At 37.7% G+C, this 27,626-nt stretch overlaps 1 protein-coding gene across 8 annotated transcripts in view; it reads left to right on the top strand.

Annotated features, from left to right (window-relative positions):
- Nucleotides 1-27,626, top strand: part of PLEKHH2 (pleckstrin homology, MyTH4 and FERM domain containing H2) — a 112,478-nt gene that overhangs the window by 24,188 nt on the left and 60,664 nt on the right. For 6 of the 8 annotated variants that reach the window (XR_003794962.1, XM_029232400.1, XM_029232399.1 and 3 more), the window contains exons 3-7: nt 14,091-14,153; nt 21,709-21,858; nt 22,967-23,050; nt 23,659-23,740; nt 26,846-27,031. Coding sequence is in view for 5 of the 8 variants with exons in the window: in XM_029232400.1 (XP_029088233.1) it covers nt 14,091-14,153; nt 21,709-21,858; nt 22,967-23,050; nt 23,659-23,740; nt 26,846-27,031 (565 nt within the window). In the remaining 3 variants the exon portion in view is untranslated. Of the gene's footprint in view, nt 1-14,090; nt 14,154-21,708; nt 21,859-21,984; nt 22,119-22,966; nt 23,051-23,101; nt 23,181-23,658; nt 23,741-26,845; nt 27,032-27,626 lie in introns of those variants that run through there. The other 2 variants (XM_029232402.1, XM_029232401.1) reach the window with 2 other exon arrangements.

Raw genomic sequence — 27,626 nt, 5'->3', positions numbered from 1 at the left:
TCTTTTAAGTGATTGTCCTTAACTCTTTTTTTAAAAAAAAGGCCAGTAAAAATACTTTATATTGTAACAATAAAACTTGAAACAGAATGTATCAAGGAAACATTAGGGAGTTGGTGATAATTACAAAAAAAAAAACCTCTATATAAGGTGGCATTGTGGTAGGGGGTTGGTGAAGGAAAGGATGGAAACAAATAGCAATGGAGAGCTGAGCATCAAAACAGGAACTGCTGAAACTGTTAGGATGGCCAGCACTGATTTTTCTTTAGAGAGCACTCTTTAGAGAATAAGCATTTTCTAGAACTTAAAAAACAGCACTTTCAATTTAAGCTTTCAGTCAAGCTCTTGGAATTTAGGTAATTATTTAGCATTGAAGATGCTAGATGTTAAATGTGTAAGTCCAGTATAAGCCATAAAATGGGAGAATGTCAGGCAACCAGAAAGACTTCAATTGCCCCATCTTTCCTAAAGAGAACTAGTGGTTTTTCCAGCATAATCATGAAACTGCCTACTTTGAAAGCCTGAGGTGGTGTAGGGATACGTTGGGATAGGGTGTGATGGAATCACATTTTGGGTAGAAATATTAATACAACTGAAGGAAATCTTTCACCTTGGAGAATAATTTAGCCTAAACAACTCCTTAGTCTGCCATGGCTTTGCAACAGCAGCAGACTTTTAATTTGTAATATATATAAATGTGTTTTCATAAAAAGAAAAAATATAAGTATAAATATGTTTTAAAGGCTAGACCCAAATGGCACAATGTCACTTCCACTGCATTCTGTGTGTTAAGGCAGGTCACAAAGCCATCACAGAGTCAAGAAAAGGGACAGGAGACCTCAGCTCTCAGTGAGAGAAGTGACATGTACTTACAGGGAGGAAAGGAATTGATGGTGGCCATTTTGGGTGGCTGTCTAACCCTAATCAGTCACTTTAATTCACTCAGACTCTTGCATTCCAACTTGTGTCCTTGCTTCCTCACATTACAGCTGAACTCACAAAAGTCACTAATGACCTCTTAACTAGCATATATTTACATATATTATTTAATCATACTACATTTCATTTACATGTGTCTTTCAGTATGTCATTTACATATTTTTAAAAACTTTTTATTAAAGAAGTTTTCAAACATACAAAAGTGAGCAGAATATTATAATGGACCCCAGGTACACATCACCCAGCTTTAATGGTTATTAACTCAGGACCAATCCTGTTTCACCTATACCCTGACCTACTTCTCCTCTCCTATGTTATGTTGAAGCAAAGCCTCAATATATTATTTAATCCATCTATGTATATTTTTAATGAATATATGGTATCTCTTTAAATATTTAGACAATCCCCTGTTTTGGGACATTCATGGCTTTTATTTTTATCATTCAAATTATAACACCACAACTGCTACCACGTGTTTCTAATTAATGAAACACCAGCAGCTCTTTCACATCACTTTTACATTGTTTTTGTTTTTTATCCTCCTAACTTCCTGTTAGGTAGGTAGAATAGGTTATATTATCCCTATTTTAATAGGGAATTAAGAAGAATTTTAGAGCCCAGTGCCAAATTGTTGGTAAATAGTAGAATTAGAACTAGAACCCAGTGTCTTAAATCTATAGTTAGTTCATTTTCAACTAAACCTTGCTAACTTAAAGTTATTCATAAAAGTAATACATGTGGTAGAAATACACAGCTTTAAATTTTTCTGTATAAATATTCATTGAACACCCATTAAGTATTAGATACTATGCTGGACACTTTCCTGTTTAATCGTCACATAAATAGTATGAGATAAGTGTTATCTCACTTTACAGGTAAGGAATGCAGACTCAGGAAGGTAAATGTCTTACCCATCATTACACAGCTTAGAAGTAGTGAAATCTGGATTCTGATTTAGGCCTTCCTGCCTCCAAGTTCAGTGCTCCTTCCACTTTTCCCTATATTAATATTTCAAGGACTACCCCTTTTAAATTAAAAAAGCAAAAATACTTTTTAGACATATGCTTTTAGTTAACTCACTGTATTCACATATCCATATAATTTTCACGTCCAGCAAATTCAGTTTATTTGTAACCTTATATACCAAGTCCTATGAAATGCTGTGTGTGTGTAATGCTTTTTATAATGGAAAAATCATTTTTTGTGTAAGGTTATTTCTTGCTGGCAAGCTTTTGGAATTTTACTGAGTGACTGGTATGTGCAAAGATATGGTGTTACGGAGGATATAAAGGGTACTCACACATGAAATATGTCTTCAAGCAACTTACAGTATAGTTGTGAAAATAGTACAAGGTAGAAAGTAAATGCCATAGGAACAGAAAAAAAAGTTATTTGACAGTGGTAAAAATAATGCTGCTATCCTTCATACAGGCATAGTGCTTTACAGATGTCATTTCATTCAATAATTTATAATATATTGAATACCTATTATGTATAAAGAGCTGTATTAGGGTATGTAACAGTGAGGCAGATAGACAAGGCTTCTGCCCTCACTGTTATCACTAAAAAGCAAACACTTCAGAAAGAGAAATCTGACAAGATATTTGTATAGTCCTTGTCTTAGTCCATTCAGGCTGCTATTTCAAAATGTCACAAACTGTGTGCTCATAAACAACAGAAATTTATTTCTCACAGTTCTGGAGGCTGGAAATCTGAGATCAGGGCACCAGCAACATTGGGTGAGGGTACTTTCCTGGGTTGCAGACTTATCATTATATCCTCACTTGGTAGAAGGACTCAGAGAGCTCTGTGGGATCTAGGGCACTAATCTCATTTGTGAGGGCCCCGCTCTCATGACCCAGTGACCTTCTAAAGGTCCCACCTTCTAACACCATCATTTTGGGTGTTAGAATTCCAACATGTGAAACTGGGGGGACACAAACAAAAAAAGTCTAAAGAATAAAATTTCGTATAAATACCATATTTTTTAAAAATTGAAGTATAGTTGATTTATAATGTTGTGTTAATTTCAGGTGTTACAGCAAAGTGATTCAGATATATATATATATATATACATGCACATACACAACACACACACACATATATATTCTTTTTCAGATTCTTTTCCACTATAGGTTATTACAAGATATTGAATATAGTTCCCTGTGCTATCCAGTGGGTCCTTGTTTTTTTATCTGTTTTATATATAGTAGTGTGCATCTGTTAATCTCAAACTCTTAATTCTAAATACCATCTTAATCAGATATGGGTGAGACTCAAAGTATGATTCATTCTAAGAAAATTCCCCCCTAGCTGTGATCCTGTGAAATCAAACAAATTATGTGCTTCCAAAATACAATGATGGGACAGGTATAGAACAGACATTTCATTCCAAAAGGGAGAAAGAAGGGGTAACAGGTTCCAAGCAAGTCCAAAACCCCAGAAGACAAACAACATTAAATCTTAAAGCTTGAGAACAATCTTCTTTAATTAGATGTTCTGCTCTGTGGGACAAAGGTCTTACCTTCCAGACCCACCTGAGGCATGGTGTGGGGGTGGTCTTGCCCTCTGGACACACTGGGATATGCTCGCCTCCCATGGTTTTATTGGGTGTAGCCACACAGCAGCTCTCATGGGTTGCAATTGCATGCTGGTGGTTCTACCAGTCTGGGGCCCCAAGGGTGGCCTGATGGCTTCACTGGCACTGCCCTGGTAGTGGCTCCCTTCAGCGACCTTGCCCTCAAGTGACCCTCTGCTTGGGTTGTGGGCCCATGGCTCCAGGTTGCTTCATCTTTCTAAATCTAGGTGGAGGTAGCCGTGCCCCCATGGCTCTGCTGGGCAGGATAGAGCCCCCATAGCTTTGGGCAGTACCACTTTGATTTAGGCAGAGGTCAGTCATCTGGCCTGTTGAAACCCAGGCAATAACCCCATCCATCTACCACGTTTTGAAACTGAGAAGGCAGCCCTAATGATCTCTCTCTCCTTTTTTTTTTTTTTTAATTTTTATTGGAGTATAGTTGATTTATAATGCTGTGTTAGTTTCTGCTGTACAGCAAAGTGAATCAGTTATACATATACATATATCCACTCTTTTTTAGATTCTTTTCCCATATAGGTCATTACAGAGTATTGAGTAGAGTTACCTGTGCTATACAATAGGTCCTTATTAGTTATCTATTTTATATATAGTAGTGTGTATATGTCAATCCCAATCTCCCAGTTTATCCCTCTCCCCTTTGCTCCCTGGTAACCATAAGTTTGTTTTCTACCTCTGTGACTCTTTATACTTTGTAAATTAGTTCGTTTGTACCTTTTTTTAGATTCTACATATAAGTGACATCATGTGACATCATATGATATTTGTCTTTCTCTGACTTGCTTCACTTAGTATGATAATCTCTAGATCCATCCATGTTGCTGCAAATGACATTATTTCATTCTTTTTATGGCTGGGTAATATTCCATTGTATGTACCACATCTTCTTTACCCATTCCTCTGTTGATGGACACTTTGGTTGCTTCCATGTCTTTCTTGGCTATTGTAAACAGTGCTGCAATGAACGTTGCGGTGCGTGTATCCTTTTGGATTATGGTTTTCTCCAGATGTATGCCCAATAGTGGGATTGCTGGATCATATGGTAGTTCTATTTTTAGTTTTTTAAGGAACCTCCATACTGTTCTCCATAGTGGTTATATCAATTTACATTCCCACCAACAGTGCAAGAGGATTCCCTTTTCTCCACACCCTCTCCAGCATTTATTGTTTGTAGACTTTATGATGGTGGCTGTTCTGACCTGTGTGAGGTGATACCTCATTGTAGTTTTGATTCGCATTTCTCTGATGATGAGTGATGTTGAGCATCTTTTAATGTGCTTTTTGGCCATCTGTATGTCTTCTTTGGAGAAATGTCTATTTAGATCTTCTGCCCATTTTTTGATTGTGGTGTTCGTTTTTTTGACATAGAGCTGCATGAGCTGTTTGTATATTTTGGAGATTAATTCCTTGTCAGTTGCTTCCTTTGCAGATATTTTTTCCCATTGTATGGGTTGTCTTTTCATTTTGTTTATGGTTTCCTTTGCTGTGCAGAAGCTTTTAAGTTTACTTAGGTCGCATTTGTTTATTTTATTTTTTAAATTTATTTATTTTTGACTGTGTTGGGTCTTCGTTGCTGCATGTGAGCTTTCTCTAGTTGCAGTGAGGGGAGCTACTCTTCGTTGCGGTGTGCGGGCTTCTTACTGCGGTGGCTTCTCTTGTTGCAGAGCAAGGGCTCTAGGTGTGCAGGCTTCAGTAGTTGTGGCACGCGGGCTCAGTAGTTGTGGCTCACGGGCTCTAGAGCACAGGCTCAGTAGTTGTGGCACACAGGCTTAGTTGCTCCTCGGCATGTGGGATCTTCCTGGACCAGGGCTCAAATCTGTGTCCCCTGGGCTTCCCTGGTGGCACAGTGATTGAGAGTCCGCCTGCCGATGCAGGGGACACGGGTTCGTGCCCCAGTCTGGGAAGATCCCACATGCCGCGGAGCGGCTAGGCCCGTGAGCCATGGCCGCTGAGCCTGCGTATCCGGAGCCTGTGCTCTGCAACGGGAGAGGCCACAACAGTGAGAGGCCTGCATACCGCAAAAACAAACAAATAACAACAACAAAAAACTGTGCATTGGCAGGTGGGTTCTTAACCACTGAGCCACCAGAGAAGTCCCTATTTTTGTTTTTATTTTCATTACTGTAGGAGGTGGATCAAAAAAGATATTGCTGTGATTAATGTCAAAGAGTGTTCTGCCTGTGTTTTCCTCTAAGAGTTTTATAGTGTCTGGCCTTACATTTAGGTCTTTGATCCATTTCGAGTTTACTTTTTCTTTTTAAATAATTAATTTATTTATTTTTGGCTGCGTTGGGTCTTCATTGCTGCACTCGGGCTTTCTCTAGTTGCAGAGAGAGGGGGCTACTCTTTGTTGCGGTGCATGGGCTTCTCATTGTGGTGGCTTCTCTTGTTGCAGAGCATGGGCTCTAGGCATGTGGACTTCAGTAGTTGTAGCACGCGGGCTCAATAGTTGTGGCTCGCAGGCTCTAGAGCGCAGGCTCGCAGGCTCTAGAGTGCAGGGTCAGTAATTGTGGCTCATTGAGTTTACTTTTGTGTGTGGTGTTAGAGAGTGTTCCTATTTCATTTTTTACATGTAGCTGTCCAGTTTTCCCAGCACCACTTATTGAAGAGACTGTTTTTTTCTCCATTGTACACTCTTGCTTCCTTTGTCAGAGATTAATTGACCATAGGTGCATGAGTTCATTTCTGGGCTTTCTGTCCTGTCCCATTGATCTATGTGTCTGTTTTTGTGCCAGTACCATACTGTTTTGATTACTGTAGCCTTGTAGTGTAGTCTGAAGTCAGGGAGTGTGATTCCTTCAGCTCTGTTTTTCTTTCTCAGGATTGCTTTGGCTATTCAGGGTTTTTTGTGTTTCTATATAAAGTTTAGAATTTTTGTCCTAGTTTTGTGAAAAATGCCATTGGTAATTTGATAAGGATTACATTGAATCTGTAGATTGATTTGAGTAGTATGGTTATTTTGACAATATTGATTCTTCTAATCCAAGAACATGGCATATCCTTCCATCTGTTTGTGTCATCTCTGATTTCTTTCGTCAGCATCTTATAGTTTTCAGAGTAGAGGTCTTTTGTCTCCTTAGGTAGGTTTATTCCTAGGTATTTTATTCTTTATGATGTGATTTTCCTTGATTTCTCTTTCTGATCGTTCATTGTTAGTGTTTACAAATGCAAGAGATTTCTGTGTATTAATTTTATATCCTGCAACTTTACCGAATTCATTGATGAGCTCTGGTAGTTTTCTGGTAGCATATTTAGGATTTTTTATGTATAGTATCATGTCATCTGCAAACAGTGAAAGTTTTACTTCTTTTCCAATTTGGATTCGTTTTATTTGTTTTTCTTTTCTGATTGTCATGGCTAGGACTTCCAAAGCTATGTTGAATAAAAGTGGTGACAATGGGCATCCTTGCCTTGTTCCTGATCTTAGAGGGAATGCTTTCAGCTTTTCACCATTGAGAACGATGTTAGCTGTGGAGCCCTGATGATCTCTGAATTACGTTTATGGTCCTTCTTTCCTTGTCTTGAAGAATAGCCCATGTTCACAGCCATGTAGTCCTGTCCTGTAAAATCTAAGTCCAACAGCCTTCCTCATTCCTTCTTCAGTTCAAACGGACTGTTTTCCTGCTGGGGTGGCTGATTCATTCTGTGGTTCAAACCCATACTAATCTCTTAATCACAAGGTGGCTTGGCCACACCCTGTTCTCTCTGGAACAAGCTTTCTCATTTCTTTCAATATGGATAGGCCGAAAATTTTCCGTTTCTGCATCCTCTTTGGTTAACAATTCCATCGCTAAGTCATTCTCTCTTTTCACATTTTACTATAAGCATTCAAAAAGAACCAGGCCACTCCTGGTAGAAATTTCCTCAGCTATATATCCAATTTCATCACTCATAAGTTCTCCTTTCCACAAAACACTAGGACATGAACACAGTTCAGCAAAGCTCTTTACCACTTTATAACAAGGATCACTTTTCCTCCAGTTTCCAATGACATGTTCCTCATGTCCGTCTGAGACTTTAACAGAAGAGCCTTTACCATCTGTCATTTCTACCAACATTCTGTTCACAATCCTTAGGTACACTTTCCAAGAAGATTGAGGCTTTCTCTATAGCTTTCCTGTTCTCTTTCTGAGCTCTCACCAGAATTGCTTTTAATGGTTCGATCATGGCAATGTAGGTTTCTTCTACTATGCACCTTAGAATTCTCCCAGTCTCTATCTGTTACCCAGTTCCAAAGTTGCTTCTGCATTTTTAGGTATTTGTTACAGAGGCACTGCCCTCTCAGTACCAATTTTCTGACTTAGTCTGTTCGGGTTGCTATAACAAAATACAACAGACTCTGTAGTTTACAAACAATAGAAATCTATTTCGCCCAGTTCTGGAGGCTGGAAGTCTGATACCAGGATTCCGGCAAGATCAGGTTAGGGCCCTCTTCTGAGTTGCAGACTTCCTGTATTTTCACCTGGCAGAAGGGGCTAGGAGCTCTGTGCGATCTCTATTATAAAAGCCCATTCATGAGCGGTCCACCCTCAGGATTTAATCACCATTACATTGGGCACTCCGATTCCAACGTGTGAATTTTGGAGGGACACAAACATTCAGATCACAGTGGTCCTCTTGAGAAACTATTAAATCTTTCTAAAAATTATTATTATTAAAACTGTCTTTTTAGAGCAGCTTAGGGTTCACAGAAAAATTGGGTGGAAGATACAAATTTCTTATATAATCCCTGCCCCCACACATGTATAGCCTTCCCTATTATTAACATCCCCCACTAGAATGGTACATGTTACAAATTGTTGACCCTACATAGACACATCATTGTCTCCCCAAGTTCATAGTTTCACTCTTGCTGTTGTACATTGCATGGGCTTGGACAATGTATAATGACAGGTATCCATCACTATGGTATCATACTGAGCATTTCCACAGCCCTAAAAAGCTTCTGTGCTCTTTTTATTCATCCCTCCCCCACCCCAATCCCTGGCAACCACTGATCTCTTTATTGTCTCCATAGTTTTCCAGAATGTTATATAGCTGGAGTCATACTTTATGTAGCCTTTTTAGATTGGTTTCTTTCACTTAATAATATGTATTTAAGTTTCCTCCATGCCTTTTCATAGCTTAATAGCTTATTTCCTTTTAGCCCTAAATAATATTTCATTGTCTGGATATACAACAGTTTATCCAGTCATCTACTGAAGGAAGTCCATCTTGGTGGCTTCCAAGTTTTGGCAGTTATGAATAAAACTGCTATAAATATCTGTGCGCAAGTTTTTTTTAAAAGATATTTTTTTAAATTAATTAATTATTTATTTTTGGCTGCATTGGGTCTCCATTGCTGCACGCGGGCTTTCTCTAGTTGAGGCAAGTGGGGGCTACTCTTCATTGGGGTGTGCGGGCTTCTCATTGCGGTGGCTTCTCTTGTTGTGGAGCATGGGCTCTAGGCGCATGGGCTTCAGTAGTTGTGGCACGTGGGCTCAGTAGTTGTGGCTCGTGGGCTCTAGAGCACAGGCTCTGTAGTTGTGGCACATGGGCTTAGTTGCTCCGTGGCATGTGGGATATTACGGACCAGGGGTCGAACCCGTGTCCCCTGTATTGGCAGGCGGATTCTTAACCACTGCACCACCAGGGATGTCCCTGTGTGCAAGTTTTTATGTGAACATAGGTTTTCAACTCCTTTGGGTAAATACCAAGGAGCACACTTGCTGGATAGTATGGTAAGAATATGTTTAATTTTATAAGAAACCATAAAAATGTCTTCCAAAGTGGCTATATCATTTTGCATTCCCATGAGCAATGAATGAGAGTTCCTGTTGCTCCACATTCTTGCTAGCATTTGGTGTTGTCAATGTCCTGGGTTTTGGCCATTCTAATAGGTATGTCAGTCGTTTTTTTTTTACTAGCAAAATTTTACAGAGCAGCAATCTGTTTGTGAATTTTCCTATTTTTCCTGACAATCTCAAAAATATTCAAAACTGAGGCTAAGGCTGCACAAGTGCAAAAGTTCGCCTGAAAACACAATGTAGTTGCTTTGCAGAGGTGATGATTATTAGCATATTGTCAGTAGTGAAAGAATGTGGTGTTGGCATGTGCATGCCAGCTAGTTTTTTGGATAAGGAATATCCTAGACAGGAGACACCATGCTTGTCCAACTGCTTGACATAATGCTGCAGTCTGTAACAATGGCTCAATAAAATGCTTTTAGACAGCAATATTTGCTTATTAAACATTTGAAATAGCTTCACAAAAATTAAAGGTGACATGATGTCCAGAGAATGCACTTGGGAAGTATGTATTTACATATCCAAATATTTGAAACCTCTTCCAGAATCTAGATCCCTACAGTAAACTTCCTTTTAAAAAATGCTGCCATGTGGACAGGAAGTTAAATTGACATATATGGTGATATTGGAATGTTTTACATTTTTATTATCCAATAGAAATATAAAGTAAGACACATGTAATTAACAAATTTCCTAAATAAATAAAATAAAGCTAAAAAGAAATCTTCCATTAAATAAAAGAAAGATAAAAAAAAATCTTCCATAGGGAATTCCCTGGCGGTCCAATGTTTAGGACTTGGCACTTTCACTGCCGGGTCCGGGTTCAATCCCTGGTCAAGGAACTAAGATCCCACAAGCCACACGGCACAGCCAAAATAAATAAATAAATAAAAGAATGCTAAAAATTTCTAATAACATGAATAAACTGTAAAAGAAACAGTTGACATTAATTTTAATGTTATATTTTATTTAATGCAACATACCCAAAATATTATCATTTCATTGTTGAGTCAGTATGAACAATTACTGAGATTTTTATACTTTTTATACTAGGTTTTCAAATAATATTATTGAATGGAGTGTGTATTTTATACTTATGCTACATGTCAATTTGGACTAGCCACATTTCAAGCACTCCTGGATAACACAGTCCTATTATTTCACAGCCCTCTGTCATTTTCTGAACCATTTGAAGGCAAGAAAATCAGTGTGTCATTGAAATAATGTCCAAATGCCCTGAGCTGGCACACACCATCCATCATTACTATCATCTTCTCGGGAGTCAGTCCATTAAAAGTAATAGCCATATCTGAACAGCAGGCTTCTGCTACTTGCTGAGGGTTACTAGACATTGTCTCTTGAATAAGACATGCAGTAGTTTTGTATTTATAAATAGAGTTCTTCCTTCGGAATCCTCTGCATTTTCTGCAAGAACTCCTGCATATTTCAGGCAGACTGCCAGTTGCTTATCTTCAGATAACTTCCAAATCACACTTTGATCTGCACACTTTTCAGACTTATTCAGAAGTCTGTTAAGTCTTTTCATAGCTCTATACTTAAAACAATTTCTTCTCCCATAGTCACAAGTTCAAGGTCACCAGATGTTATAGTGTGGCCCAGATAGAAAGGTTGTGATGCATCCCTAGTAAACAGAAGATACTTTATTTTCAATGACAGTAAATGTAGTGGGATGTGGAGGAAAGAACCAGTTGTCATTGTTGCCGTGCTTCCCAAAGACATATTTGTACCTTTTCCTTATCTGTGTCCACATGTCATTTTTTATCTTAAACAAACCGTCATTTTTAGTACTGTAGCGCTCTGTTTTGTCACAGTGTTTGGCCTAAGTCTCTTTCAGTACAGCCCAATAATACTCATCATTGGGTTCTACAAGGATGGTAGAGTAAATACAGATACTTTTACTGAGCTCCATGCGTTCCACTTCTGAAATGTTTAAGAAATCTTTTGTGTTAGGTGGGTGAAGGTGATGATGCTCATGGTCTTGTGTTTTATCTGTGTCGAATGGTAATTGGCCCAAACATAGTTATCAAAACAGCAAATTCTCCCAACCAATGTACCCTTAAAAAATGATACAGTACACTCATAACAGAAACCATCTTTCAGGCATTGAGAACAGAGCACACCTCAGTTGGGGTCCCTGTCACCCAGGCAGTCCAGAGAGGGCAGCTCCCTGCTGGGCCGTTGTAGCTGCAGGAGGCCGCTTCTCTGTGGTTTTCAAGAAGGGGACAGGTCTGGAGTGTCGGCTATGGGGGTGGTACCCAGGGTGCTGTGAGTTTGAGATGTTCTGGAAGTTCAGGGCTTCTGGGAATATCAGCCAACAATAAAATTGATAGAGTCTGAGCCACAGACTGAGCCACAGACGGCTCTAGTGTTGACCAGGCTTCAATACTCAGCAAAAAATTTAGTTTTACATCCTGGTTGTGTATGATGTTAACTGCATTGGGTCCTATTTAATACTTTTGTTTATTTTACTTATAATATTCATTTTACTATTTAACTCTCCAAACTTTTTTTAATTCCCCACCCTCTAAAATCTCCAAACTTTCTCTTCTCCACAGAACTTTAAAAAAATACCCAGATATTTTTCCATTCTCTGTGCTGTATGCTTTTGTGGACGTGTGTGTTTAATCAGAGTATCTTCTTTCCATCATGATCTGTAAGAATTAAAACTCCTCAGTTGTGACATAAACATACCGCCTATGGAGCTTATGAGAATACAACACTTTCTGATATCACTGGGACTTTTTTTTTCTATATTAAGCCTGTGTCAATGTATCTTTTTTTTTTTTTTTTTTTTTGCGGTACGCGGGGCTCTCACTGTTGTGACCTCTCCCGCTGTGGAGCACAGACTCCGGACGCGCAGGCTCAGCGGCCATGGCTCACGGGCCCAGCAGCTCCGCAGCATGTGGGATCTTCCCGGACCACGGCACGAACCCATGTCCCCTGCATTGGCAGGCGGACTCTCAACCACTGTGCCACCAGGGAAGCTCTTTTCTTCGTTTTAAAATTTTTTATTATTTATTTTTTATTGAAGTGTAGTTGATTTACAATGTTGTGTTAGTTTCAGGTGTACAGCAAAGTGATTCCATATATATATTCTTTTTCAGATTTCTTTTCCCATATAGGTTATTACAAAATATCGAGTGTAGTTCCCTGTGCTATACAGTAGGTCCTTGTTGTTTATTTTATATATAGGAATGTTTATATGTTACTCCCAAATTCCTAATTTATCCCTCCCCTGCTCATTGGGAATTTGTTTTTTAGCATCTTTATTGGAGTATAATTGCTTTACAATGGTGTGTTAGTTTCTGCTTTATAACAAAGTGAATCAGGTATACATATACATATATCCCCATATCTCTTCCCTCTTGTGTCTCCCTCCCTCCCACCCTCCCTATCCCACCCCTCTAGGTGGTCACAAAGCACCGAGCTGATCTCCCTGTGCTATGCGGCTGCTTCCCACTAACTATCGGTTTTACATTTGGTAGTGTATATATGTCCATGCCACTCTCTCACTTTGTCCCAGCTTACCCTTCCCCCTCCCCATGTCCTCAAGTCCATTCTCTAGTAGGTCTGCATCTTTATTCCCATCCTGCGCCTAGGTTCTTCATGACCTTTTTTTAGATTCCATATATATGTGTTAACATACGGTATTTGTTTTTCTCTTTCTGACTTACTTTACTCTGTATGACGGACTCTAGGTCTATCCACTTCACTACAGATAACTCAATTTCGTTTCTTTTTATGGCTGAGTAATATTCCATTGTATATATGTGCCACATCTTTATCCATTTGTCTGTCGATGGGCACTTAGGTTGCTTCCATGTCCTGGCTATTGTAAATAGAGCTGCAATGAACATTGTGGTACATGACTCGTTTTGAATTATGGTTTTCTCAGAGTATATGCCCAGTAGTGGGATTGTTGGGTCGTATGGTAGTTGTGTTTTTAGTTAGTTTTTTTCCTTTGCGGTACGCGGGCCTCTCACTGTTGTGGCCTCTCCCATTGCGGAGCACAGGCTCCGGATGCGCAGGCTCAGCGGCCATGGCTCACGGGCCCAGCCGCTCCACGGCATGTGGGATCTTCCCAGACCGGGGCACGAACCCGTGTTCCCTGCATCGGCAGGCGGACTTTCAACCACTGTGCCACCAGGGAAGCCCTATTTTTAGTTTTTTAAGGAACCTCCGTACTGTTCTCCATAGTGGCTGTATCAATTTATATTCCCAGCAAGAGTGTTCCATTTTTTCCACACCCTCTCCAGCATTTATTGTTTGTAGATTTTTTGATGATGGCCATCATCTGACTGGTGTGAGATGATATCTCATTGTAGTTTTGATTTGCGCTTCTCTAATGATTAATGATGTTGAGCATTCTTTCATGTGTTTGTTGGCAATCTGTATATCTTCTTTGGAGAAATGTCTATTTTTGATCAACAAATCAAATATGACATTTGAGGTCTTACTATTCTCTTAGATTTAATTTATTGTTCTCAATATGTGCTAACCAGTGATTTCTAACATATAGTCCAATGAAGAAAATTCTATTGATGAATACTCATGTAGTATATATTACATTGTATTAAAAGTATCAAACCTTTGGTATTTAGTTTGATCCATTTTTAAATATACCCTGAAAGAGCTTTTAATGTGCTAAATTGTATGAAATCATATTCACTGAAGTACTTTAAATGTTCTTAAAGAATTCCAAAAGGGAAATATGAATTTTTCTATTTTTTATATCTTTTCTCACTTTTCAGATGCAGCAGCTGGAGAGACAAGTTATTGATGCTGAACGTCAAGCAGAAAAAGCTTTTCAACAGGTAGGGTATAGTTTTAGTTAAAAAATTGTTTTCTGCCTCTACCAGTATGAACATTGTTTTGCCCAAAACAATCCTGAAAATAGTCTTCAGCTGTCCTCCTCATTTTATCATTTTTACTGTTCATGAGCTGGTTCCATAGAGAAAATGGAGAATCTAACTTTGTTTTGTCCCTTAATAAATTTTCAAAAGGACAAAAATGCTTCTATTTGGAAGTTTTATCTTACTTATGAAAAAAATCAAATATGACTTTTATGGTTATGCCTAACCATAATGACAGTTTATGTATAAATATGTTCATGGCAGCTTTATTTATAGTAATAAAGAGTTGGAGATAATATGAATGCCATTTTGTAGGAGAATGAATTAGAGAACTGTATCTATTCCATGAAATATTAAACAACAATTAAAAATAACTATTACGGGCTTCCCTGGTGGCGCAGTGGTTGAGAGTCCGCCTACCAATGCAGGGGACACAGGTTCGTGCCCTGGTCCGAGAAGATCCCACATGCTGCGGAGCGGCTGGGCCCGTGAGCCATGGCCGCTGAGCCTGCGCCTCCGGAGCCTGTGCTCCACAATGGGAGAGGCCACAATAGTGAGAGGCCCGCGTACAGCAAAAAAACAAAAAACTATTACGAAGAATATATGCAAATATGGAAAAATGCTTATTTATATTAGGAATAATATTTACAGATTTTTATATTTAACATGATGTTATATTTAACATTTATATTTTTGTTTTATTTAACAACAACAAAAAAAAATTTGTGTTTGTGGAATTATGGATGATTGGTTTTTTTATTCTGTATATTCATACTTTCTAGTTTTTGATTTTGGTACTACTTTTACTTTAAAAAATAATCTTTTGATAAATCACTTAACCCTTTCTGGGCCTTGACAACAGTAAAATGAGCGGTTTGGATGAGCCCACCAGCCTTAAAGTTTGTCTAAGGAGCCTAAATTGATAATTTCACATTTTATGAAAAGATCTCTGTCAGATTCAGTCAAGTCAAGAATTTCAGAAGTCTTAAATACAAAATTATTTCTTCCAAGGAGTGTATCTTCAATTTCTTATACTTGCTCTAAGTTTGTCATGTTTCTTCCTTCAGTTTGAGTATTACCAAATCTTGTTTTCACCTAAAAGATTTAATTTTACTCCGTAGATTGTTTTAGTGGCTTGACTAAGTTAACCCAATTTAACCTAATCCTTAATTTTCTTTAATTATACTTGAAGATAAAATCTTAAAACTTTATTATGCAAAATTTCAACCACTACAGGAGCAGAGAACATAGTATAATGAAGCCCTGTCATCACCTTCAGCAGTTAGTTGATGCACAGCTAGTATATACCTCCACCCACTTCTTCCCTACCCCCACACTAGGTTATTTTGAAACAAGTCCCAGATATTATATCATTCCACCCAACAGTATTTCAGCAACTCATCTACAAACAAAGACTTAAAAATCATAGCTACAGTACCATCACCCCACCGAAAAATTACCAATAATTTTTTAAAACCTCAAATGTAGATTTTGATACAAGTACTAGTAGTAATGGTAAGGATGTATGATTTGCTTGTTTTTTTTGTTTTTTTTTTGGCAGTACGCGGGCCTCTCACTGTTGTGGCCTCTCCCGTTGCGGAGCACAGGCTCCGGACGCGCAGGCCCAGCGGCCATGGCTCACGGGCCCAGCCGCTCCACGGCATGTGGGATCTTCCCGGACCGGGGCACGAACCCGTGTCCCCTGCATCAGCAGGAGGACTCTCAACCACTGCGCCACCAGGGAAGCCCTGCTTGGTTTTTTTGTATTTTATATTCTTTAGTTGATGGGACCAAATAGTAATTACTCTACATATATCTATGAAAAGCCAATAATTAACAGTAAAGTCATTAAAGGTCACTTACATTCTAAAAGAAAGACTCTTGTGTTTATATCACTCTCTGTCACTCTACACCAAATGTCTTTTTCTGTGGTGGGCCATATATGTGCGTCCCTATTCAGCCTTCAGCCTTTTGCAGCATACGTTTGTCATTTTGTTGACCTCTCTGACTTTCATGTCTCCTTCCCTTTCTTTCCCTTTCTGACTTTGGCCTTTCCTGGTGACATCTCTCTTTATCTCTGTACCCATGGCTGTCTCTATACGTTTCTCTGTCTATTCTTTCCTAGCTTTCTTTTCCTTTCCCTTCCCTTCCCTTTTTCTCCTTTAACTGCTCGTATTATAGGAAAAAAAAAAAAAGAAGGAAATTGAAGATGGTTTTGTTTTGCCTTAAGTTAAAAGTCTAAATTCATATATGCAGCAAATTTATTTAGCTCTGAAAATTAAACTAAATGAAGAACTTTTTAATTTGTGATTTTCATTCTTTTTACCCCTTTGGTTCACTGGATCTTGAAAGAAAAAAGGAATCCCCATTCTCAACTCAAGGGAAGCAAACCGTGGCAGTTTGTAGCCGTCAGGGCCCAACCACTGATCTCAGTAAGCTAACAGGAAGAATATCTTATTTGAAGTTGTCCTTTGAGGATATCAAATATAAAGTTATTTAATTCTATGTGCCACATTTTTAAGCAAAATTATACAATGATTGGTTATTTTAGATATACTGCCTTAAATCAACACCCCCCCAAAAGAGTGAGAATTGAAGATCTCCCAGAGTTTCTTTATAATCTGTAGATATTTCTTTTTGTCATACACTTTAAATTTATACAGTACCTATTTTTGTTATGCTTCAGAAGAATTTTTTCTTAAATATGTCATAATGAATCTAAAAGTTAACAGGAAATATAAACAGAGCAGATGAATTCTAATGTACTGACTATATTACTTTTTTTTTTTTTGCCTTTGCAAGACTAAGTAAATATTATTAACTTAGAGTAACTGAATCCTTCACTGTCTTTAACAGTTTCCATGGGACTATGGCCTATCTGCTGTTCATGTTGCTTAAATTCATAATTTATCCTTTGTCATTGAGCCATATCCTAAGACTTAAACTGTATTTATACTAACCTAGAAAGAATGTTTCACCACTAAAAGCAGTAGTCAGCTGAAACAGCTCAGCTCTACACTTTAGCATTGTACATTTTTCTCCTTGTTTATTAATGTGTGGGCATCACTTGCATAATCACTAAATAAGTTGCTGATAGAAAAAAGAATTAAACATTCTTCCAGAGAAATCTTGGCAGTCTTTTTACTTGATGCTGTAGTACATCTTTGTTGTTATTGTTCACAAATTTTGAAAGCAGTATGTGCAGTTCAACCCAGTACTACTTATGAGAACTCTTGTGAGGCAGAAAAGCAGCAAATAGCACATTTGGGAGACACTGATAAACAGGATTCCTTCTCAAGTATCTGATTAGTTAGGTATATAATACAATCTAATACACTAATTTATGCTAACCAAAGAGGGCTAGATAATTTCCCCTTAGGAGTTTGTCTTTTCAATTCTGTCCTTCTGGACTCAGTCGCTTGCGTGTATTTGATTCAGGCTTGGTAGGAGTTGGATTTAAATTTCCTTCTGACCATTCTAATATGTGGACTTATCTGCCTTTTATAAAGTTGGTTCTTAGTATCCAGGTTATTTTTGGTTCTTAGTAAATGATAACTACTCAGTCATCCTAACATCCAAGACCGTGTAATGATTTGCTTCATTACGTGGAAACCTACTTTATCCAGTGATGTTCCCTTTCACCTTCAGTGAGAATGGGCCTGGCCTTACTGCATAAATTTTGGAGCACTATGCTGAAATAACTATGTTTAAAATATGATTAGAATGATTAATTAATTTGCAATAAATTTTAATTAACTGGAAGATGGTCTGGGATTCAGAATACTCTTAACAGTTTCATCATTGTATTTTGGAATGATTAAGTATCTTTGTCATGTCACTGCGATACTTATACAGGAATAGAAACTTACACCCCCCACTCAGAAATATAGTCACATCTTGATTACCCGTAGTGGGGGAGGGAGGGATGAAGTTAGAAATGAGAAGAAGGAAATATTGATATGGTTAGTTACAATGCGGAAAATATTTGCAGTTTCTGCTTTCTCCAGGATAGACAAGAAAATGGAAAATAGCATTGGAAGTTGTGTCAGGGTCCCCAAGACTACCCTCAGGTTTGATGATTCACCAGAAAGACTCATGAAATCCTGAAAAGCTGTTATACTCATGGTTATGGTTTATTACAGTGAAAGCATACAGATTAACATCAGCAAAGGAAAAATACACATAGGGCAGAGTCCAGGAGACACCAGGTACAAGCTTCCACTTGTCCTCTCACAGTGGAATTGCACAGGAATGCACTTGATTCTCCCATCAGTGATGTGGGACAACACATATGAAGTATTGCCAACCAAGGTTGTTCATCCGAGCCTAGGTGTCCAGGATTTTTATTGGTGGGCGGGGTGGGGAAGGGTCAGTCTTATAAGCACGAAATGCATGCATAACCCACCTTAGCTACTCAACTTCCAACCCCCCCAGAGGTCAAACTTGATACAATGTGGCCCATGACCCAGGTAAGTAAACAAAAAAGGTATTCAGTATAAGTCACACTGTTAGCATAAACTATCTGGTGTGGCCCAGTGTATCAGCTATATAAAGACAGTCTTATCAGGCAGAATATTCCAGGGGCTCAGAGGTTATTTCCCAGCAGACAGTCAAAGGCTAGTTCTTTGGAATGTACAGGGTTTGAGCACCCCAAGTCTGCTGAATTAACCCTTCATTGCACAAAAGCTCAGAATCAACAAGACTTTCAGGAAATAGCTGAGCAGTGTGCTGAGGGGGTAGGTAGATGCAACCAGAGGCTCTCCTGGAAGTAAAGGAGAAAGGTAGCCTGAAAGTACAAAACATTCCTCACTAGAGGATATCCACATATTGGTAACTGCAAGAGTTTATCCAACAACTAATTTGAATTCATAGGTGTGTGTTACTGGCCAGTCTCCGAGTCGTTAAAATTGTATAATTCAAGTTAAATAAATGGTAAAAGATCTGACCTATGTTCTGTGTACTTGTGGTAAGATATTTTTAAAGGCTGCTTAGTTTTTCTGTAGGCCTCTTAACTTTTCTGCAGATTTCTTATTCATACTAATTGCCAAGGAAGGCTGGTGAATCCTGTGGAACTTGGTCCTAACAGGGCCAGCTGGAAGAAGGTTGCCTGTAACTGCTTTGTGATCTCTCTCCTGTAGGGATGTTGCCACCTTTGTCAATGTTTTTCTTGCCCAGGAAAGTTGTTTATCTAAAAGTAATAGTCGAATGAAACAGTTGCACAAGGCAAAGGTGCAGCCAAGGAGCTCTGACTCTAGCATTCATTCGTAAAATGAGAACACCTTTCAAGTTGAATGTGTTTTTCAGGGAAGAAGAAGGTCCTGGAAAAATAGTTTTCCAGGACCATAGGCCTTTTCTAAGCAATAATAGGACAATTTTATGTGGTAGCCCAATGTCCATAGGGTGGCTTGCTCCAGTTTAATAAAAGGAGACTGTCGATGTAGGTCCGGTAATATTTATTTTTATTAATTTTGTCTTTCTGGAGTATTATGATGTATTACTCCCTCCTTGATGGAGGACTACCATTTTGCACTTGGTCTCTGCTCTTCTTTCCCTGCTTCCACAGCTACAGAATACCCTGCATGGAACTGGCTGTACCATTTTAAGACTGACCTTTGGTATTTGCTGTCCAGCTCTCTGTCCTGCTCTGGCTTTTTTCATGACAGCATCTCTGATATAGGCCTTTGTCCTTGACCTCTTGGTCTGAAGTTCCTTCAGAAAGCCTGCTATATTATGTTTAAAAATCTAAATCTTAAAATAACTTAAAATTATCATTTGGATAGTAGAATATATTTTTTCTTCTATTTTTTGGATCTGCTTTTATTTTCATAGCTTCCAGCCATGTGGGTGGTATTTAAATAGGACAGTTTTGGCATTTGAGTTAAATTTACATTTATACAGTGAACCCACAGATGAAACTTTGTATTCATAGTTAAAAAAACAAAACCAAACTAACCTTAACACCCTCCTTCTAGAAACCCTCATTAATCAAGTATTTTTGAGCTTTAAGTAAGTTCCTTTTTGATTTTTCAGAGATGTTTTATAAGACTTTTCACTTTTCATCTTACCTATCATCTTTAATTTCTCAAATGCCTTTACATATTTTTCTTCTTTGCCCCCTATAATCTAAAACATTACTAAATCTAAAACATAAGATTACATTCTTACCTATTTGGAGTATATAGAATAAAAGTTTTAATATTGTATACAGTGCCCAGTACTTTATTTTCTTTCTTACTAACATTAACATCACACATATCTCTTCAAACATTTCATATGCCCAAATGTGTTTTGCAGAAGATCCAAGCAGAGCCAGTATATCTTAGATATTAAAATTGAGGCACCACAACCCCTAGCCGTACAGCGATCTATTTTATCTTGCTTTATTTTTCCTGTTACCCTTATTGCCATCTGTAACAAACTGTGTGATTTTTAGTCATTACAATATTTGTGATCTCTCTTACCCACTAGAATGTAATTTCTATGCAGGTAGAGATTTGGGGGTCTGCTTTATTCACTGATGTCTTCCCAGGACCTGGTATAAACCTGGCACTTGGCAGGTGTTCATTGAATATTTGTTGAAGTATTGAATCAATAAACCCTCACGGAATGTACTCTCCTACCTATATCTTGACTATCATACTTTTTTACTCTCTATGATTTCATCATTGGGGTTTTAAGGTTCTTTTTTGGTTTGTTTTTAATATTTATTTATTTATTTGGCTGCGGGTCTTAGTTGTGGCACGCGGGATCTTCCCTGCGGCGCTTGGGTTCTTCATTGTGGAGAGCGGGCTTCTCTCTAGTTGTGGCGTGTGGGCTCCAGAGCACGTGGGCTCAGTAGTTGCAGTGCGTGGCCTCTCTATTTGTGGCACATGGGCTCCAGAGCGTGCGGGCTCAGTAGTTGCAGTGCGCAGGCTCAGTTGCCCCATGGCATGTGGGATCTTAGTTCCCCGACCAGGGATTGAACCAGCATCCCCTGCATTGGAAGGCAGATTCTTAACCACTGCACCACCAGGGAAGTCCCTTTAAGGTTCTTTTGTTTTACTTTTGCTTTCTGTTGTATATGTGTACCTTTTTCAGCTAAGTTCAGTTTTTTTCCCCAAGATGTGTTATTATACTAGGTCATCCAGTCTGAGTCTTATCTTACCACTCAATGTCTGTACTTGATATTCTTACTTTTTTATAAAATATGAAAAAATGAGAGCTGGAAGCTTTCTAATTCTATGCTCACATGAAATACTTTGCATATTATCATTGATCTAGTTAACATGTGCATTTCTTTACATGATAGCAATATTATGAGAATCTTTCATGTACCCTCAGGCACCTCAGGGGTAACATCACTTAGCAAAATAGCCTTCAGACTTTATAATTGTTAAATACATTAAAACTTGCTGTTCAATGTTTTCCTTTTATGACGATACCTTTTAGGGATTTAATGTTAAAGTAAAATTCTGAATTTAATATTATGATAAATTAAGTACGTGCATAGTTTTAATATTTTATCCTCTGAATTTAGGTACAAGTTATGGAAGAAAAATTAAAAGCAGCTAATATTCAAACCAGTGAATCAGAGACGAGGTTGTATAAAAAGTGTCAAGATCTGGAAACCCTAATACAGGAAAAAGATGACATCATTCAAAACTTGGAACTGCAACTTGAGGAGCAGGTTAGGAAGAATTTGATCATCAAAGAGTCCTAAATATGTGCATTCATTTATGCATAATCGCAAAGATTAAAAAGAGAGTCAAAATTTCTAAATTTTGATCAGAAATCTTACTTGGTGACCCCCTAGGACTACATCACATTACTGGTGAAAGGTGCAAGTTAAATACATTCACTTTAAATCCGGGGTGATTCCAAGGCAGTATCTACCACTTTTTGGATGTGACAATACTCCTTAAGTTGGAAACACTTGGTTATCAGCAGGTATTTATGTCTGTAAAATGTTTCCAATAAATTTTTGCTTTAGATTGTTAGGGTGTTGGAAATGTTTATAGAAGGTTAAATTTTAAACATGTGTTTGATTTGACTCTAATCCTTCTGCTTAGAAATGTGTATACTGTTTTTAAACCACTTCATTGAGATCAAGTATAGTATTTAGTTTATTTTTTTTTAATTTTTAGGAAAAAAATTGCACTAGGGTTATTTACTTAAAAGGTCATTTAGTGTCATTTAAACATGACCACTATAGAACTGTTCAATGTTTAATCATTTTTTTCATTTCTCTGGCGTCAGTGTTCCTTTAGGTCAGTGGCTTTCAGCCTCCACCCACTGGGATTTATATGATAGTCACGCTCTCAGTAGTTTTGTGACCATAACCAGATTTAAAATTTGGTGGATGTGAGCTAGAGTTTCTCAATCTCTATTTTTTCTGGACCTTCTAAAACTAGCACTTGAGGGGAAAATAAGCCATTCTCCAGAGGAGATTCTGATTCTCCTCTCCCCAACCTGGTTGAACTCTATTCCACTGTTCTAAACTTAGACTATTTCCAGAAATGGTTTATTTTGTGGATAAATTCAGTGGATTGATTTTGGTATATGATCTTTCAGAGAAAGGGAATAGCAGATGTTAAAGCTAGAAATATTTATGTACGCTTTTATTATTGTTCTGCTGGACAGCCATTCTTATTTTTTCCTATGTTTGGTAATTTAAAGGCAGACGTCTTAACTTGGAAACAGGTTTTAAGTGGACTTACCTTTTATGTCTATGACTGTAAGATTTCCAGACCAGTGAGCTTCTGTTTGAACTAAACAAACTGCTAATGTTATTTCAGAAACAAATAAGGATTCAAGAAGCTAAAATAATAGAAGAGAAAGCAGCTAAGATCAAAGAATGGGTAACAGTTAAGTTGAATGAGGTATTTATTGCCATATTTGTCTTTTCTTTACCTTTTACTTCTTTTGAATAGATAAGTCATCAGAATACCTGAATGAAACAAAATTCTGATCAGTTGGTGGTGCTGCTGGCTTTTGGCAAACGTGAGATAGGTAGCTTTCACTTTAATGACTAATGTAATTTTAAAATTAAAAATATTGATAGACCCATGGTAATCAGTGTTAAGTAGCCTCATTCTAATTAGTTGACTAGTTCTAATTAGTTAACTTTAAATAATTAGAGAATATATGTGCATATCTCATAAAATTAATATATTCAGTATCTGAGAAGTACACATTATTTAGTTTATATGGCAGATTAAATGCCAAAATAATTTGGTTTAAAATAACTTTACAGTGGAAAAGACATAGGGGTGAAAAACATTTAAAACTTTTAGCTCTGGAAACAAATATTAAAGCCATAATTATCTAGGCTGACAATCTGTGCTGATAAACTCATCTGATATTTACTTATTTCTTTTGTATTTTGCTTGTGTTTAATTAGATATTAACATTTTCTAAATGTTATAATTTACTAGTACATTTTAGAAATGTTATCCCTGTATAAAAGAAAACCATTATGTTCTTTTAGCTGGAATTGGAGAATCAGAATCTTCGTTTGATCAACCAAAACCAAACCGAGGAGATAAGAACAATACAGTCAAAATTACAAGGTATGTTCACTTTGACTAAGATAGCCTAGTTGGATTTATTTGCTAGAATTTTACTATTGAGCGCTTGTAATATGACTTGCACAGCTAAGGAACTGAATTTTACATTTTATCTAATTTGAATTCATTTAAATTTAAATAGCCACATGTCCATATTAGCACAGCTAGACAGTAGTGAATAACCCAAAGGGGGTAATTTGAATGTTTAATTTCAGGTATGTTTACTTTTAAAAAAATCAGCCTTGTTATTTTCTATTTTCATTTTGTAGCATTGTGCTCAATGGTGATTGAAATTCTTACAACCTGAATATTTTGAGCAGAATTTTATAATGCGAATAAACACTTTGTATTTTCTAATGCTTAGGGCTATTTCCTTTCTTTTTAACGTTAAAGCCAAAGGATGGGTGGTAGAGTTAATGATAGAGATTCACTTAATATGCTATTCGTATGATAGCCACTCAAGTGCACATTGAGCTGAAGAGGAGGTAAGTCAGCAGAGTGTATGGATAGCCTGTGCTTATTAGACCCATGGCCTGGTATAGTGCTTTTTAAACTTTTATTTAGCAGCAGAACCCTTTTTAAACAATTTTTTTTTTTCCTATAGAATCTCAAGGGATAAAATAGGTAAAAAACCTGTACTGGGTGATGGGTCCAGAGTTCTGCAGACTTGGTCTCACCCATGACTCTTCTTTCATTTCTTGCATCCTCTGCAACATTTCCATAAAGCCGTGGGGTTTCCTAGAATGCATTGGAAAAATACTGGCATGGTAGAAAGAACCTGGACTTTAAAGTCAACTTTAATGCCCTACAATTTAATAGCTGTGTTTATATCTCCAATTTTTTTTTTTTTTACGTCAGTAAAATGGTGACTGTAATAGTGTCTTACTGGTTTCATGGGGGGTTGTTGATTATAGGACATGTGAAAGCACTTTGTCTACTGCATGTTAGTACCTATTGCTGTCCTTTTGTTAAGGGACAAAACTCCTGTTTTCCCTCTCTTAATATTTCTGACATGAGATGTGTGGACGTTTTTCCCACACCAAGCAATTCTCCAATTCTCAACAGACACCGACTGGATGTCCTATAAATTTAACTCAATTCTGACTTATCTACTTGGATAGCACCAGATCCCTCACTCCCACAAAACTACCCACCAGCACCTCCGAGCAGGCACTGAATACACACACAAACACACACTTCGGACAGAGTCACAAGTACAGGGTGGCATCCCTGCTTCTGTCCAACAGACTGTAAATCCAGGGTTCCCAAGATCCCTTCCTTGGGTTCAATAATTTGCTAGAGAGGCTCACAGAACTCAGTCAGACAGTCCACTTCCTAGATTACTGGTTTATTACAAAGGATGTAACTCAGGAACAGCCAGATGGAAGAGATGCATAGGGCAAGATACGGGAGAAGGGGCACAGAGCTTCCAGGCTCTCACTAAGTATACCTCCTTCCCAGCACCTCCACATGTTCACCAACTTGGAGCATCCTGAACCCCATCCTTTTGAGTTTTTCTGGAGGTTTCACTATGTAGGCATGCATGATTGATGAAATAATTGGCCCTTGGTGATTAATTCAACCTCCAGCCCCTTTCTTCCTCACCTGAAGTCAGAGGTAGGAGGTGGAGGGTGAGGCTGAAATTTCCAACCCTCTTATGATTTGGTTGGTTCCCCTGGCAACCAGGCCCCATCCTGAGGCCATCTAGGGGCTTTCCAGAAATCACCTCATTAATACATACTCAGATGTGTTTAAAAGGGCTTGTTATGAAAACAAAAGACACTTTTATCGCTCTTAGGACATTCCAAGGGTTTTAGGAGCTGTGTGCCAGGAACCATGGATGAAGACCAAAATCTATTTCTTATATCACACATCACACATTTCCTCTACCTATATGATGAAAAAAATAGGTGTTCCTATAGTTGATCTAGAATTCCATGTTTATAATTAAAGTTTTAGGTCCTTGTGGTGTTCACCCTCTTGGAAATAGACTGGATGTATTAAGCCCTTCACCAAATACTGTTTCCCTGATAATTCTTAACTTACAATTCTAGTCTTCACTGGCAGCCTTTTAGTCTTGGAGACTAAGGATTATTGATCCTTGGAACCTCGGCTTTACTGGAGAAGAACAGACACAACATATGTAGATATAATATAATACTTTAAAAATATATATGTATATATGTGATTACTAAAATATCATGAATTAGTTCTGTGAGCAATGGCAACATGAAAATATTAAAAGATACATCTGAAGGAATACACTATATAAAGGTATTTTTCTATACTCAATTATCAGTTGCTATTTAACTTAACCCTTTGGTGCTCTCCCAGAGTTGAGAATTTAATTTCTTTGGAAACTTTTCTTACTATCACTGGGATCTCCATGCTTTTGATCTTACAAGCAGCAATGTTACAATTCCTAGAAGATGAATTAAACCCATGATTAGGTGCTCAATTAATCACTCACCTAGCTGTCTAAATTCTCAATCTAGAGACTGCCCCCTCCCCTTTTTGTTCTCTAAGGAAGTGATTAAGGCTCTCTATGCTGTGGTCACCATAGACCAAGTCCCGTCATCTGCTTTATTATGAGAAGCACACTAAAAACTAAGATAAGCAAAAGTTATTCCAGTGATCATGTGATATTTGCCCCAGTGATCATCTAAATTTTCCTGGGTTGTCTTGGCAACCAAGACCTCAGTCCCTTTTTTCTCACTATTAGTAGCAATACCAAACAATCAAATTTTACCAGTACTTGATTGGTATTTACAAATAGTTGACATTGCAAGAAGCTATAACTTCCTAGTTGTTTATATCTGGATTTTGGTTTGTTTGTTTGAGAACTAACTACTTTTAAAGGGATTAGAAATGTTTCTCTTTGCAGTTAAAAAATAGTTTGTGCATTCAGAATATATAAACAGATTTTAAACACTGGCGTGTGATGCTAGACATTGAGGGGTCATTGTTCCTATACATAAATAAAGATGAACTTCAGGCTTTTTTTCTGGTACAAGGAGTGATTTGTCCACGTTTTTATATGCTTTAGTTCTCTGTTTAACAAATCGTTATAAAAAATTCAGATCTTCATTTTGATTAATGATCTTGCAGAAGTTCAAGGGAAGAAGTTGTCCACTGTCTCCACACCGAAGCTCACAGAAGGCCAGCGTCTGAGCAGTCTGACCTTTGGGTGCTTTTTATCCCGAGCAAGGAGTCCTCCTCAAGTTGTAAAATCTGAGGAAACGAGCAAGATATCATCTAAAGAACCTGAGTTCACTGAAGGAAAAGACATAGAAGGTATTTATGGACTAGAGGAATTTACTTTGACATTTTTTTTAAAAAGGAAAAATGATTTGCTAAGATTAATGCAAAGATAGCTTAATTTTCCTTACTTTTTTCCTGACAACTTGATGTTTTATGAGACTATTTCTAAAGAGCAAAACAGCATTTAACTCTGTGTATCTAGTTATCTTGTGTGTTTTTTGAGACTCTCTGCCAATGATTTATAGGAAAAACTGGTTTTCCCTTCTTGATACTTTTTCCTGCAATAGGTAGCAGTAATAGTTAAAATTTTAAAATGTACAGTCATACCTACTTGTTTTAACTGAGTTTTAGAAGTATGAACTTTCTATTCATTATTTATTTAAAATACAAAAATATTATCTAATATTCAATATGAAATTAAATGTGACACAGCAAACTTATAAAGAAAAAGAACACCAGGTGACAATTTAGTAACTGCTTTGATTTTCCCTTTATTGCCTCAAAGAGGAAAATAGTTGCCAGATGTTTAAACTTTGGACCTGTGTGCAGATTTCTACCCTTCTTTTAGTCTTAAAGCCCCTCTAAGTTTTGCTTAATTTTGCGGTTGCTGCTTTGCCACCACTAGTAT

The sequence above is a fragment of the Monodon monoceros genome, unplaced genomic scaffold (assembly GCF_005190385.1).
Source record: "Monodon monoceros isolate NGI ecotype Baffin Bay Population unplaced genomic scaffold, NGI_Narwhal_1 Super_Scaffold_19, whole genome shotgun sequence".
NCBI lineage: Eukaryota > Metazoa > Chordata > Mammalia > Artiodactyla > Monodontidae > Monodon > Monodon monoceros.
Note: the sequence above shows the minus strand (reverse complement) of the source record. Positions and strands in the feature narration are given on the sequence as shown.